Consider the following 16,424-nt stretch of genomic DNA (forward strand, 5'->3'; position numbering starts at 1 on the left):
ATTCAAAACCAAGATAAAAATTTTATTTTTATTATTTTAACAAAAATATTCCTCTACCACCACTCAGCTCGATACACCACAGTAGCGATAATACATCGATGATCCAAGGCACGGTGGTGGCGAATGAGTAATATTACAAGAGTGATGAAACAGAGGTATTAAAAATCAATAAATTCACCAATAAAATTTTTTTAAGGTAAAATATTCCTATAAAAATTACGAGTACGAAAAATAAGTCTATTTCCGGATCCATCTATTCATATCCAATGAAAGCCTACACGTAGAGGCAGACGGTAAAGCAGGATAGTACGTTGATCAAAATAAAAGAAAAAGGAGTTACAGGGAAAGTGTTAGATGTACTGTTAATATATGTGGCCAAACATGTAAAGTTAGACCAAAGGAATGGCCCAACGATAATGCAATAGACTTGCCTACCCCCTGCTTGACTTGCCTTGGGTCATCGCAAAAGATCTTCATCACCTCCCTCCATTCCATGTGTACCCATAATTCAATAGACTGACTTTTACCGTCTCCAGCATTTTTGGGAATGGAAATAAAATATGTGAGAAATTTTAGCCTTAAGACATATAGAGTTATATACAGTGTCTGAATACAATGCATTATCATATAATCCTACAGAACAAAATATTATTTCCAATAATTTGCACAATATTAATCATTATCATCCCGTTAACTGAAGATAGAATAGCAGATATCAATTTGAGTCGACATAACAGATTAAGGAAGAGGGATATCAGCAAATTCATCAGTAGAAAATGCAGACAAAAACTAGAGAGTTCCCCACTAGATATAATGATGAACAAAATCACCACCCATATATAACAAGCAAACTCAACAAATTAAGATCAATTGCCATCTTATTCATCACTATTTCCAAGGTCTTCTCTCGCTTTGTCTACTTCCTTCCAATTAACTTGTTGATATCCTTGGTAAAAGTCTTGCTCGCTCTTGATTTCGTGATCTGTTGTATAAAATCATGTGGATATTTGTTGTGTTACTCTGAGTAGAGTCAAAATCTACCAGCCAAATTATCGATTCGAGATTCTACTAGCCAAAAGTTGAGTCAAATTGTTACTATTGATACACTATAACTCCAGTGAATATTCTACACTCATCACCTGGTCTTGGTTTTCCCTTCTACATTGGCAGCATGTTGTTTCATCCATGTTCTTCAACAAACAGTATATCTAGAAGATCATCATAGCTAAATATCATCACATATATGAAATTCGTGTTACCTCCTTCAATAGGCTTAATTTCCTGTGCAACTAAGAGGAAATCTCCTTGTCTTCATTCTTCCATTCAATGCCAGTGCCAGCACATCATATTCTTCCACAAACCAGAGCTCGGACATGGTCGCCTGAAAGGATAAAGTTAATCAGCACAAACATGCAAAGGGCAAAGGATGTGATTCACTAGATAGGAGACACATAATGATCAGAATAGGATAACTCAGTGGCCAATGATATCAAGACATAAAAAGGACAACCAGCTGATGGAAGTAGCAGACTACAAATTCAGCTCATTAAAGTAATTGTCCAGATATATGCAAGATACTACCTCAAAACCTTGAAGCTTCTTGTTAAGCTGCGAAACAAGCTCATGAAACAACTGGAGTTGATTAGAAGGTGTTTCCAGCTTCTACAGGAAAAGGATGGCACAGTGAGTCATCAGGCTGGAGCATTTACATAAATATAACTTGTAGCAATGACATCACAACATTAGGGATGTTTTCTTATTTTCTAATTTTAGTCCAATCCTGTAGTTCATGACCAATCTTTGGTTTCTTGTTGTAGCACCAACCAGATATCAACTTTAGCTATCATACAAGGATATGCTCACATTAAACTGGAATTAGAAGGTTGTGGAGAATGACGACAACAACAACAAGCATCCATAAGATCCAACAAAAGCCATCAGTCAAGCTAAATACAATTTCAAAATCAATTTGTTATGTTACCTCCAATAAGATTTTAGGACGTCCAAGAAGTCTTGCAAATGAAGTATGAAGTAGAACGGAATCATACTGTACAAAAGAAAGAGAATTTCAGAAGAATGGCATGTCTCAATGCAACAGATCAACAACAACAATGATAATAAGAGCTTTCATATACTTTACAAATTCCGAAAATAGCATTTTTACCATTATAGCATATATCTCTGCAACTATTAAGATCCTTTGTATCTCAGTGGTTAACATCCACCCAAAATACCTAATTTAATCACTTTTCAAATGGTTAACATTATTTTGTTTTAGTTAAAGAAATATACAAAAATATGAAAAACCTAAATGATCTCAAATAAGATATAAAAACCCAATCAGACTGGCCAATATTAACTGATATTTACCAATCTGACTAGAAAATGGGATGTGGATTTGGTGATTTCACCGGGTCCAATCCAGAACAGGGCTTATCAGAAGGTAACCCTATAAAGGTACCAATATAAACCAAGCTTATTATCAGGTTTTTACTTAAACTAAGAGTAGCGGCAGTAAGATCAGGTTTTTGCAGTAAGATCTGTGTGTGTGTGTGCAATTTTGCTAGATAATGATGATAACTATAACAATAACAATGATAACAATCATGGTGCACATGACAGTTTACACGAGGATACTTTGTGTACATTATAATTCTACATTTCAAAAGAAATCCATTTGATCAGGCTCCTATTATATGCAATGCTGCATCACATAGTCACATCAATGGAGAAATAGATCATTGGAAGTAAAATAACCAGCTTCTCTTACCAGTTGCTTTTTAGGTGCACGTGGAAGGGCGTCTCTCAGTTTAGCCCGAATAACAGCGGGATCAGTACCAGAGGTCACCTGGTCATTCAAGAGAATAAACAGATATGATAGTTGGAAGAGCACTTGGTTGAGACTCAAGCAACCACAATGATAAGGAAAAAGGGAACGAAAAGGTTAACAAAAAACAACTTTTAGAGTGGCATTCCAACCACGATAGAATAAGATGGTGTAAACATCTCAATCAATGATCCAATCAGCATTATGGGAAGCAATTCTTAAATAAAATACACAGAAAGTTGAAATCTTTATGAAGGGAAAAAACCATATAAGTAATGCAGTGGAATCACAAATTAAGTACAATGAGGCTTTTATGAAATGTATTAAATAGGATAGAAATCAGGTCCTATCTGGTCAAATTAGAGGCCAGAAATTCACTAGATTCAGAATTTGATCAATAAGATATGCCACCTGCTATCAGGTATTGTCTCGCTTCCAGGGATAATAGTAACCTTATAGAGAGAAGAAAAGAAAGAAAAGAGAGGAAGCTAAATACAGGAAAAGAGGAAAGAGAAAAAAGGAAATAGGCAACTTTGTTAATCATTTCGATAATAAGACAAGAAGACTGCCAACATATCTTTATAAGAGTTATGGAGTCATCCCAAAAAGGTTCTCTGAAATATAACTCCAAAAATCATAAAAATTCAAATTTTGATAGGAAAATTACTAGACAAAGCTGTACTATAGGTTTTTGAATATCAATTGGAACTTTATTTGAACTCTAGAGACCACTTAAATTTGTCATTAGAGATGACAACTTCATCAAATTTGCTGAAATGTTTTCCATTTTAACACAGATGGTTGTCCTTATGGTATTATTCTTTTCTTGTATCGATTAGGGACGTCTCTAGTTCTTTTCTGTCACACTTTGGGGCAGCTCCAATGAAAAATAGTACTGCTGGATTGTCCATTATTTTTAACCAAGAAACCTTAATTTAGTCAGCCATTAAAAATAGGATTGGTTGACTAATCAAACCATGACCAACCTAGGTCAACTTTCCTACAAGTTCTTATACTAGTAAATGAACATGTCCAAGTTATTCTAGAGAGCGACATGGCAAGATAGAGCCCCACACTGTCACGACCTTAGCTGGTTTTGCCTAAGGCGTGCGGCACCCTCACGCGTCCGTCCGCAAAGGTCAGCCTCCCCGAAGCCTCCCATTGTCCCTTAGGACCAACAAAAGAGAGAACGGGTTAAAGAGAACGCCTCAATCGGGATCCACAAGCAAACATTTCCGAAAAACACTTCATAGACAATGCAAATTACAAACAGACTTTACAAGCTCTGAATAGTTGCACAACAAAGGGTAAAATGGTCCATTACAGACCGAAAAGCTCTCGAACATGTCCACATGACACAACCTTTATTTACAAGCCTAAAGAGGCCACCAACCCAACTAAAATGGGACTATTAAGCCTTCGGCCGCCCCTTTACATTCTGTACAAGGCATGAACATGCCAAAAGACACGGACATACATAAGCATTATATCAAACACCTTGTTTAGAAGTTTGTCCGTGACATTCTCCCCCACTTATCCCTTCGACGTCCTCGTCGAAGCCTTTGTGAACACTGCAACTCTTCGCCTTTGCTGAGTCTTCAATCTTCTGCTCCAGTTGCAATGCGCCTCCTGGCTCCCAGCTGCTCTCCGCTGCTGTTTTTGAGTAGTCGAACCTTTGATCGACCATGCTGCTTCAACTCGCCAATGACTCTGACTTTGGTGTGGGGTTGGCTGAGTTGTGTTGATCCTCGTTGATTCCTGCGGATCCACCAAATGAAGGAAAAGACCATTCTTACTGCGCCAGTTTCTCAAAATTTCCACATGCTGCTTGAATTGGGTGGATGCTTGTTGGAGCTTTAACGAGCATCGCCTCGCAAACTTCTGAAGTTTTGGGTCCTTCCTCCACAACATCTGCTCATTGACTCTTCTTTCAGTTAGTTATCACATCCAAGTAGGTTCGCATCACTTCCGCTTTCGATTGGCATTTCGTTGGGAAATGAAGCGGACAATCTACTCTCAGTAGCACTGATCACCGTTGGTGAGGATTTGACAACTATTGTCTTCCATTATCTTCGAAGGGTCTTTGAACTTGTGCAGAGCTCCTCTGCTGGATAGATAAGAGAACTGGGGTACTCGGTTTCGCCCATTCTCTTAAGAGTTGAGAAGGCAAAGGTTACTTTGACTTCGCCCGCCTCCTCGAGGTTGTACTTCATGCATCGAGCTGGTTACTGGTCTTCGCCTGCTCTTTGCTCACACTTCTGAAGCACTTGAAGTGTTTGCACTCCTTGCGTTGAGTTGGCTACTGTGATTCACCTTCTCAATGCCATCGAACTTCTGGAATGCGAGAAGTTTTCACCCCAACTTGGAGTAATTCTCTGATAGATGAGGTCGCCTCTGGGATTGTACCGTCTTCTCCATCAACCCTGCCGCCTACTCCACTGAGTAGCAAAGGTACAGCACCGCGTACTGCTTGCTTCGTTCCTTGGTCGTGCACTCTTGCATGACCCGAAGTCCTTCACTTACGGCTATCTTGATGAGAAACTTGTTGACACCGGTCTTACGAAGTTCTTCGGCCTCTGCCCTTCAGCCTTGTCTCGGTACTTGAAGATTGCCTCTGCATTCTCCACCTCCTCGGCCCCTTTCACGACCAAGCGCTCTCCCTCCATGAGAGCAAAGGATCAATGACTTTCACGGAAGTCCCGCCTCTGCGGTACCATGGCGCTGCCATGCCCATGGCACTACTATCCGTCGCCTCGCATCTCCATCCCTTTTCTTCACAATCAGTAGATATGCCTCCGTGACACTCCTCCGAGTCCACCTCCATTCTAACTGATTGCTTGATTTTGGGTAGCTAAGTCCCTCTGGACTCGTCGTCGCTTCCTCGCCCCTTTCGACCCCTTGCTTCAACACCTCTGTGTTCTCTAAGCAGTCTGTTTGGTCGATGGAAAGACAGACTGCAACTCCCATGCATGGCCTCTGCCATCACATTGTAGGGTTTGCACCGATTCTGTTCTCCTTAGCTTCCTTGGTAGCAACGTTCGCTTACTCGACCTTGTCCTCTGACTTGTCGGGCTCCCTTAAGCGAATATAAGCTCTGGAGCAGTCCAACTCTCCAGCTGCTTCGATCATACCTCTGCATGATCAAGTCCCTCTCATGGGACTCACTGGTACTTGCATTCGAACTTTTCCCTTGGTGGAACCCAGCCCCCATATGCTGATGACCAAGGTTTTCATCCGATGCAAAATTCGGTGCACGCCCGAAAGACCCACCTCTGCGGTACCATGACCTTCACTCCTTGAATCCATAGCCCTTCTTGCCGTCGTGTTGTTCACCAAAGCGGAGCTCCCAGTAGCTCCCGATCATACCTCCATATGATCTAGTCCCTCCCGGGACTAGGTTGTGTGTATCGCATTGCCACGAACTGTTCCACCACGATCCGCTGCACCATGTCACCTCCTGGTGACATCTCCATTGCATTCTGATCCTTGTGGAATAAACTCGAATTGTGAACCCTCCATGTGTGGCCTCTGCCAATACATCGCAGGGTCTCCTCCACCTTCGATTTTGTTCACTCCTTTGGCAATCGACCTTCATCCACCCACTCTTGGGTCACACCTAGATGAAGCACCGCTCTAGGACAGTCCGTCGCCTAGTAGCTCCCGAAGTCCACCGACTTCACTGTAATTTGTGCACCATTGTCTGGATCCTGGGCCTCTGCCCCTACCAGCACAATCTCCACTGCGCACCGCTTCCTTCATAGCAACTCAAATGGCAACACTGTGGCATATTCTTCAAGAGTACCCGCCTCTGCGTCCTCTTGCCCCGTGCTAAGGCCTTCTGTACCCAACTTCGCCTCCGCAAATTGAGTCGCCTTAGTTCCTCCATCGAATGCTCCTCCGAGATAAGGTGCATGTGCCCCGAAGCTCCCTTCGTCTTTGGCACCATGCAAGATAAGTCCGCTCTGTCAGAATGAAGGACCCAGGGAACAGCATGATTCTACTCCTGCCTCTGCAAGAGTTCATGTCCTTGACCTCTGTCTAGGGAAAGCGCTGTGCCTCTGCTCCATGTTCCAACTTCTATGCTGGCTCCCTTCATGCGGCTTGGGTACTTCGCCAAGTTACACCCAAGTTGCTCCGCTCCTCGTTTTTGCATTGAGTCGATGGTGGCCCTCGCGCCCACCATTCCACGGGTCAACCCTCCCTTGAGTCCGATCTCCACATCGACTCCAAGTGTGCCTTCATTTAAGTTGCTTTAGGTCGCTCCCCCACTTGATCTCGCAATGCATCCACCAATGCATTCTCTCGAGCGAGATCATGCGACAACTCCTCGCCGCTTGCTCAGTCCATCGAGCTTCGTGGAGTTGTTGTTTGTTGAGGTACTCCTCCTCAACATGTGAGGTTCGTCTCATATGATTCTCCCTCTGGAGAGCCGGGACTTATCCCTCCTGGATAACTATCCCATTGGAGCAACATCTCTCTTTGTTTCGGAGACCACCATCCCCTTGGACTACTCCGATCTGCTGAACAAACTGTGCATTGTTCTGCCTCTTGCAAACGCACTTGCTAGATTGCGCCTCTACGTCAATACAGCCATCGCTGCACCCCTCAAGGCCTAGCAACATGCTGAACTTGTTGCACACTTCAGCCTCCTACGGACGTATCCTTCACATGCCGAAGAGAAAGTTTCAATGCTCCATGGCGTCGAGTCTCGACCGCCTTGGGATGGCCACGAACAATCCATCGTCCGCATACAAGCCCATGCATGAGTACCGAATTCTTCGAGTTAGCAATTCCCCTCACCTCTGTGAGCTTTGCAGAACTATTTCGGTCGCTGAGCAACTCATTCCACTTTGCATGGTCTCGTCCTTTGCCAAGCGCCTCGCTTGCCTTGAGCACCATCAAGTAAAGTTGTCAACGTTGAGCCGTAGCTCAAACTCAGCCATCCCAACCTTTGTGCGCTCCGAATTCTTCCAAGCTTACCTGTTCTCGTGGTGCCTCTTGCGCGAAGGGTTGGCCATTCCCCTGAATGCCAATGTTAGATGCCCGCTCCTCTGAGCGACTCTTTTCCCTACATCTCCATGCCCGTTTTCCCTCAAACGGTCGCGCGTTGCTGACTGCCCTCAACGCAGCCCCGCTAGGTCCCCCACGTTTGCATGTCAAGTGTTTCTATGAGTGCTTGTCCCGCTCTGATACCATAATGTCACGACCTTAGCTGGTTTTGCCTAAGGCGTGCGGCACCCTCGCGCGTCCGTCCGCAAAGGTCAGCCTCCCCGAAGCCTCCCATTGTCCCTTAGGACCAACAAAAGAGAGAACGGGTTAAAGAGAACGCCTCAATCGGGATCCACAAGCAAACATTTCCGAAAAACACTTCATAGACAATGCAAATTACAAACAGACTTTACAAGCTCTGAATAGTTGCACAACAAAGGGTAAAATGGTCCATTACAGACCGAAAAGCTCTCGAACATGTCCACATGACACAACCTTTATTTACAAGCCTAAAGAGGCCACCAACCCAACTAAAATGGGACTATTAAGCCTTCGGCCGCCCCTTTACATTCTGTACAAGGCATGAACATGCCAAAAGACACGGACATACATAAGCATTATATCAAACACCTTGTTTAGAAGTTTGTCCGTGACAACACGGGATACTGAAACTGAACCCATAGCCAACCTACACATGAAACTTTGTTTTAAGATCATGTGTTATTCCTCTAGCTTGGCCATTCATGCCTTAACCATGATGATGATGAGTCCAAAATCCATTCAATTATGTGGATGGGTCTGAAGTCAAGTTGTGTTGTCTAATAATTTATGTTCTAATGCGGAAACAACCTCTCTATATTTACAAATAAGGCCGCACACATTGACCCTCCCCAAACCTCACAGCGGCGGAAGTATATGTGCTCCTGGGTACACCCTTTTTCTTTTATTGCTCAGATGACAGAACTAAAAAAGCCCAACTTAGTCCTTCAAAGTCACTTGACCATGATGGTTTAAGTGCAAAATAGATTTGTCTCACGCTGTTTATTCCTTGAGGACAAGGAACATACTGTACCAAATTTCCTTCCCTCAAGTGCACCTTGTTTCTGAAGTGGTAATTCAAAACCCCGTGGTACCCACACTTCAATTAATTCTTTGCTTCTTTCTTGAAAACATACACAAGCAGGATGAAAATATCACAAAGCTATCTCCAAATTATATGGAATTATGGATTGTTCTCCATTTATAGTGGTGAATTAAGAAGCATTACTGTGCTGTATCTTAACGATGGAAAGAATAGAATAATGCTCTTCAATGCAGTCAACACCATGCTGAAGCTTGTTTGTGTTCAATCCTAATGAAATTCAACTGAAATTTTAGCTTGTTACACCATAGAATCAAGCTTTTTATCTGTCATCATCCTTATGCTCCCTTCACATTGCCATTCACTTGGACAAATTAGCCACTGTATTACTGACCGCAAAAGGCTTTGAGTTCAATTAGACAAATTTAAGTAATTTATGATTACTATCAATGCTACCATTAAATCCCAGAGAGAACTGACAACCTGTAGTCAGTTCTGAGTGACGAGCTTAAACTAAAAACAATAACTCAACCTAACAAAATCTAATTCTTATGATAAAAACAAGAATAACTACTAGATTGAGTCACAAAATGGAAACCGAAATGGACTAGTGCAAGATTATATCAAATGCAAACAAGTTTCATTAAATTTTAATATAAATCATGGCTACATCAAAGGGGTAGCACTAGATACTTGTTTTTTGCATTTTGCAGCAGATATAGGTGGCTATCTGGAGTAAGTTATTTACAGTTGATCTGACAGCAAATGAAAATATAATGAATGAGAACAAGTCTAATAAGATGAAAGCCACAGAAAAAGAAGTATCAGGTGAACCTGCCAGCATCCCAGTAGCACACCTGTCGATGTCAACACGACTCTATCCAAGACAATTTTCAGAGGGCACAGAACTTCTGCAACACCTCTTACAGTGTTTGCCTCATCTTCAATCTCAAGAAATAAGACAGACCACATCAATACAAGAAGAAATGCCAAATAAGCACAATAGTAATAATAAAAAAATTCCACATACCTCATCATCGGTTGCAGTTACAGGTGTGATATGATGGGATGCGTGAAACATGCTCGAGTGGTATATGCTCACATTTTGAAACCAGATAACTGAATATAGTGAAAAATAATAGTGTCAGCGATATGATACCAGAAAATGTGAAGAATTCATAAATTAAATAATTAGTACTGAGAAAGACAATTGAACTTGAATAAAACACTTTGCAGGTTCAGCTGATGTTTTTTTGCAAGGAAGATGACACCAATTGAAGTGTCATACTAATGAAGAACATTTACAGACATGAAATTAAAATTTGAAGTTTCTTCTTAGTTTACATATATCATTTGTAGGAGTCACAAGGGTTGCAAAGTGCAAAAGTGGTATACAGTGCATTACCTCCGTTAAAATAGGGAAGAAATATCTCTCTAACTGCTTCCCTGCCACGATCAGTAAAATGAATAAAGCAAAGAATTTTTTTGATGAAAATTTAATGGAGGCTATATACACACACTCTCTGCAACAAAACTCTGTGAAACTGAAACTGAAACAAAACTCTGTGAGGCTATATACTCCAGGAAAGCCGAAACTGAAACAATAAAAAACAACGTTTCTGAGGATGCTAAAGACATCTAACATTCAAACAAACTGCTAGAAGAGACTGAAAACGAAAATTATTTTTATGTGTAGAATATTGTGACTAAAGTAACTCATTTTGTTTATGAACCTCATACTGCAGGAAATGTTACCATGTCCTCTAAGTTATGAGTGCTGAGTATACTTAGTGCAAACTGAGATAACCATCTAAGTTCGCCAAAAAGGATGACCAAGCACTTTTTATATATAGTATTTTGTCCTATCAAATGTTAATTAAAAATTGGATCTTACATTTCAAGTTATGTCTTTTTTAGAAGTTCTGGTATATACTTGTCCTCAAACCCAAGGCTTGACTCAGGCCCGTCCTCTTGTTGCAAGACCCTTATCCAGATGCAACCTAACAATAGAATGGATAGGGACCCAATAACATCACCAACTGGGAATTCATCTCATATTTGGCTTCTATACTACACTGCTTCTTCAGATATTCTATCTCTTAAAGGGACAAGGATGTGGATCCATGAAGTATCAATGCCCATAACTATATTATAAAACATTCCTCTTCACCTACAGAATAATTAATGCCTAGACAATACTTCAAACACTTCTCTATTTGAACCAATCATTTTAACACTACACAATCCTGTAAAGAAGTATCTCCAAACTTCAACAAAAGCAAATGAATAATTAACTAGAGAACATATAAGATAGATTCATAATTCTTTCTTATTTGCACAAGCAAGTCAGAGTGTATTTCAAAAGTTATTCTTGCTGGTCACAACAAGTTATTTTTTTCCTTTTTTTAAATGTTTATTGAATCGAATTCCAGTTGTCAAAATCCCTTCTTAAAAAATAAAGATTCAAAATGAGTTAAATAATGACAATATTTCGCATTTTATTGTAATTTGCTGACAATTGTGGTGTGACTGAGAAGTCAGAGCTACATCATTTAATAATTAAATCAGATATAATGCAGAAACCAGAGCTACAGCATTGAATTTGAGTTAAGTAAAAAAATTAGGATACTAAGATCTCGCTAAAGCAGATATGTAACTTAGGTCTCCATAACAAATCACTAATATCATGCATTTAAAGTTGATAAGACTTTTCCTTTTCCAGATAACTCCCCAATCAATAAGATAGTGTTAAAACCCTCTCAAGTATCTGAAAACTAAACAGACAGCTCATTTAACTGTAAAGGATTCTCCACAAACAGACTTCAGATAATGTGAGTATCACATACGAAATTGGTATTGAGTGTTCACTGTTCAAGTGAAGCACCGTTGCCCGAACAGGAGGGTCCGCCATCTATTTGAACAAAAATAATTATACAACAATCAAAGCCAATAGTGAAAAATAAAATCCTCAAGAACAAACAAAGTAAAGCGTCAACAAAGACTAATCCACCTTCAGCACCGGAGTAACAGAATCATTTTTCTGCTCAAATAGATCTGAAATTGACAGTGACTGTGAAGTCTCTCCGTGCTTCAAGAATGCTGCGCCGTGCTCATCCAAGTCCTTAGCCATCTTATCATACAAAATCTTCCGCCGCTCCAAGATCGACATCCTAGACTCTGATCCAAAAACATAAAATTATTTAATCGCGATACAATGATCCGTCTGTCCAAGCAACCGAATCGAAAGAGAAAACAAAAAGGGATTTCCCGATTCATCAGGAATATGTCCATGAACCCATTCGTTCGGATCATTAATCCGTCGCACAAAGTATCTCCACTGATGCAAGAGTTTATATTGAAAAAATTAGGGAAAATTATGGTTGAAAATTACCGGAATCGGAGGATGTGACGAGCGCCCGGGAGGGATCGGAGCTCTCCAGGGAGATTCGAAACGCGAGGTAGACAAGGACGGAAACGGAGATCCAGATAAGGGTGGCGACGAGCTTCGATCGGCAGAAGAAATTTCGGAACCTCAACATTCGATCTTTCGCGTTCCTATTTTGAGAAGACCTCGAGGCTTCCAATACTTCCCAAATGTTACCCTCTTCCACCTAGATATATTTGAATTCGACAGCGACGCTGCTGTAAAAGGAATAAAAAGACTCATTAACTACTTATGTTAACGGTTGCCTTTTTTTCTTTTTTTCATATGCATTAATTTTTATTCCAGTAATAAACATTTATAATATTTATCTATTCTCATCTTTAGTTTCCATCACTTTCTTTTATTTCTTCCCTTCTATAGTTTATATTATTATTTAAAAAACAAAATAGTATTTTTTTCCCCCAAAAAAAAGTTGTATATTAATGTAAATTTATAGAAAAACACTACATGATTTACTTAAACCTTACAAAATTCATCATCATCATTCTGCTTTTAGCAGGCGGTTCTCATCTATTCTTCTCCTATAGCTGCAATCACAAAGCGAACGCTTGGCGGTAGCGTATCACGCTGCGTGGCATAGCATCCCTAGAAGACTTATTTTGGGCTGACTCAGTGACATTGTGCAGCCTGGCCCAGTGAATCCGTAGTCTGTTACATTTACGACTCTTTTTTCCGGCGATTTATATGAAAAGATTTAGAAATATTATAAATTATAACCACAAAGTCCTCTTCTTTCCCGTCTCGGCTCGTCGCTCCTCCATATGGTCGTACGATCGAGGTGCGGTTTGATGAGATATGGATTCTTTCACGATCTAATTTTCCTTCGGCATTTTCGATTCGGTTATCTTCGGATCGCACGGAACCAAAATTAGATATCCATTCAACCCTCTTTCTGTCACTCGATTTGGGGGAATTGATTGTTTTTTTAATGTGATATTTCTGTTCTACAAAATTTACCTTTAATCAATCGAATCCGTTCCTTTGTCATCTTTTTTGTTGTGTTTGTTTCTTGGATGGAATATATGATTGGTATAGTGTGCTATAGTTTAGTAGGAATCTACCCTAAATGCAGAGATAACTAGAGCGTGAACATTCAATTTGCGGGATCTAAACGGTTCCGCAGATCAAGATCTGTAGTGGTGAATGGAATCCCGCAGGAAAGTTCCCACATTGGTGGAGCTATGCATGGACACGGCGATCGCTAGCCTTAGGTACATCGAAGATGTTGGAGACATGGAGTTACACCTATTGAAGGACATCTTACCTCGCTGTAACATTAATGAGTTGACCCACATTGAGAACTCAACGAAAGAAAGTCATGCGTTGCTACAGTCCTCTTTTGAAATTCTTACATGGTCGTGGTCTTCGTATTAATCTTAAGCTTTCCGAGTCACTACCATTGATAATTGATTTTACTATGCCATTTTAGGGAAGGACCTCAGTCCAGTGACAGATGACTCGTGGAAAAGATTCTATGAGCAACAATTTGGAGTGGAGAGTGCAAATACTGTGATCAACAGGATGAAACAGAAGAAAGTAGTCTCTAAGTGGAGACTGCTTATGAGGTGCTGCATCATTTTGCTAGGATTTTCTGCTCTTATTATAAATGATTTTTTTGCCATTCTATAATTTTCTGGGTGAAGAAATAGAATCACTAGCCAAGAACCATGCCAACCACATTCTCGGCATAGAAGTTCTGCAGAGATTGCTAAAAGGAAATCTTAGGATGTCATGTCTATTGTCTATAAATTTATATTTCAAAAGATATATGGCATGTTGAATTTGCATGACTTGCTTGTAGGCAAAGCAAAAGGAAAGGGAAGAAGCTAAAAATAGAATGGCCAAGAAACTTAAACAGAATTATGCAGAGAGTCAAGCTAGTGAGTCATCATACACTTATATATTTTGTGCCTGTTAATTATATGTTCTGTAGCATGGAGTATTGTTTGAACTGCACCAACTGGTACATTGCTTAAGTTGAACAGCATCTAGCTTCAGAATGCTGCTTTCATCACAGGTGCATTTTCACTGTGGCAATATAAGTATTTAAGACAAATAAATCAGATGTCTGTCTGCAACTATTGGCTGATAGGTGCAGAAGCACATAGTGTTTCATTTTGTGATTATGCTGTTTAGGCTTCTTGCTTGAGTTTTTATATTTGAACTTTTTCCCTATGGAAAATGTTGATTGTTTGAACTGTCAAATTATGAGGATTCTCAGGAATAATCCCAACATGGTGTCATAGTAGCAGATTGTACATTTGAGTCCTCAAGACATGTAATTTTCCTACTTTTTTTATAATTTCATGACACATGTCGGGCTTGAGCATTACCCGATCAACAAGTTGTAGGTTTGATTGAATGTTATCAAACAAAACATGCTATATTTGAGGATAATTATGACATAATTATAAAAATCCATTTCTATGTATTAGCATAAGTTGTTCCATCATTTGTTAGTGGTTAAAATTTAATGTAGTATTTACATTTGGAACCCAACTCTCACATGATATGCATTTGTGACCAAGATTGGGCTTTGCCTAAAAATTGGTGGTATTGGTTTTGTTGTCTAATCTAAGTATTGTGTTTAAAGGGCCAATAGTGGCCTGTTCTGCTTATTGAAGCATTGGCCTTGGGGCAGACCATATATATGGCAGTTAAGATGGAATTCTTGATCATCATCATTAAGACTGCCTTATTAATATTTATTATCAAGAGAGAAATAGCCTTTTATCAACAAGCTGTTGTTTATTGTTAACATTTTTGGACTAAGTTTGGGATCGTGAAGTCTCTCGTTTTGTCTGATGCCAATAAGTCTGGTGTTTATCTTGCAAAATTTTGAAGAAGTCATTTAGCTTGCAAGGACTAATGAAGTCATTCTAGATTAACACATTGTTCTAGGTTGGTAAATTATTCTACCAATTAAGGTTGAAATTATTAATAAGCTAACACATTATTTTTACATCATTTGAAAATGTTTGTAGATGTTTTGTAATTGTTACTTTTTGTTCTTTGAAGAGAAACAAAGTCGGAAAATCCAAATTTGTTCTAAAATTCCACCCTCAAAAAATAAGAGAGGCCACCGGCGAGGTAACTTCTTTATTCCTGTGTTTGATGTGTTTTATTTTGAGGATTGTGAATGTCCGAAAAAAGTGAACTAAATGCTGGTTGCTGCAGTAACCAACTTTGCTAGATCACAAAAAACATATGATGTATATATAGTAGTTTTTCCAAATTAACATGTTTGATGACTGATTATAGGAATTGGACCGAGTAATGGCTTGTCCAATGTGAAAAGTAACCTGATGAAGGCGGCAAAATTGGAGTACTGTAATAGGTGACTTGGGATTTGTTTTCTGGATCCAAACCTTATGTTGTATTAATTCTAATATAGCTCGGTTATTTTTCTTGCCAATAGCCATGAAGCAAAAGTACATGCTCTGATGAGAAGAAATGCTCTGCAACGAAACAGCTTGTCACATCAAAGGTGGATCATTTTTTCTAAATCTGTCAAACCTTATATCTTTGTATATTAGATTAGTTTTAATTAGCCTTTGGAGAGTTATTTAAAATCATGCTATCATCTTCTGTATCATACACTCTTCTTTCTTGTTTGGCAGCATCCCTGGTTCTGCAAAACAGAACAATATCCTTCAAAGTAATCCGGATTCAAGTTCCAGAAATGGAAAACCAGTGGCAAGAAAACAATTGCTTTACCTCATCTTTTCAGGGTTTCTCATGAGAAGGAAAACTTTGGTACCTATTGAGTTCCTACAATTTATGGCACTCTGTCACCAAGGTGCCTCGTTGGCATTAGTCTCTTATCGTCCTCCTGTGAGTTTCGTATCTCTATAGAAAGATCTGTGTTGACTATAAATATTTGTTTTTATAGCATTAGATTTGAGTTTTATCTCTCGACACTGTATCATGTGTTGTGGCTTCAAGTCACCTCTCTAACTAGATTACAGATTAGGCAATAAATTAGAGCTTAATGGCTATGTGATTACTGCCTGTCGCAAAATGAGCCAATGATGAAGTCATGTTGGTAGAACATGTCGATCTTGATCTTATCTACTGCCCAA

At 39.8% G+C, this 16,424-nt stretch overlaps 1 protein-coding gene across 2 annotated transcripts; it reads right to left on the reverse strand.

Moving 5' to 3' along the window:
- Positions 1–223: 223 nt before the first annotated feature.
- On the reverse strand, positions 224–12,501 carry LOC135615917 (uncharacterized). Of its 2 annotated transcripts, none has more exons than XM_065115000.1 (11): positions 12,289–12,501; positions 11,908–12,074; positions 11,744–11,808; positions 10,303–10,343; positions 9,928–10,016; positions 9,732–9,845; positions 2,771–2,848; positions 1,982–2,047; positions 1,582–1,662; positions 1,260–1,381; positions 224–520 (listed from the first exon to the last, which is right to left on the reverse strand). In XM_065115000.1, exons 1-10 carry the CDS (start codon positions 12,434–12,436, stop codon positions 1,274–1,276), a joined length of 957 nt encoding a protein of 318 aa, XP_064971072.1. In that variant the 5' UTR covers positions 12,437–12,501; the 3' UTR covers positions 224–520; positions 1,260–1,273. The 2 variants fall into 2 exon arrangements, with proteins under 2 accessions (XP_064971072.1, XP_064971073.1); XM_065115001.1 differs by having other exon boundaries at positions 224–530.
- Between the last annotated feature and the right edge of the window lie 3,923 nt (positions 12,502–16,424).

Source organism: Musa acuminata, chromosome BXJ2-6 (genome assembly GCF_036884655.1).
Source record: "Musa acuminata AAA Group cultivar baxijiao chromosome BXJ2-6, Cavendish_Baxijiao_AAA, whole genome shotgun sequence".
Classification (NCBI taxonomy): domain Eukaryota; kingdom Viridiplantae; phylum Streptophyta; class Magnoliopsida; order Zingiberales; family Musaceae; genus Musa; species Musa acuminata.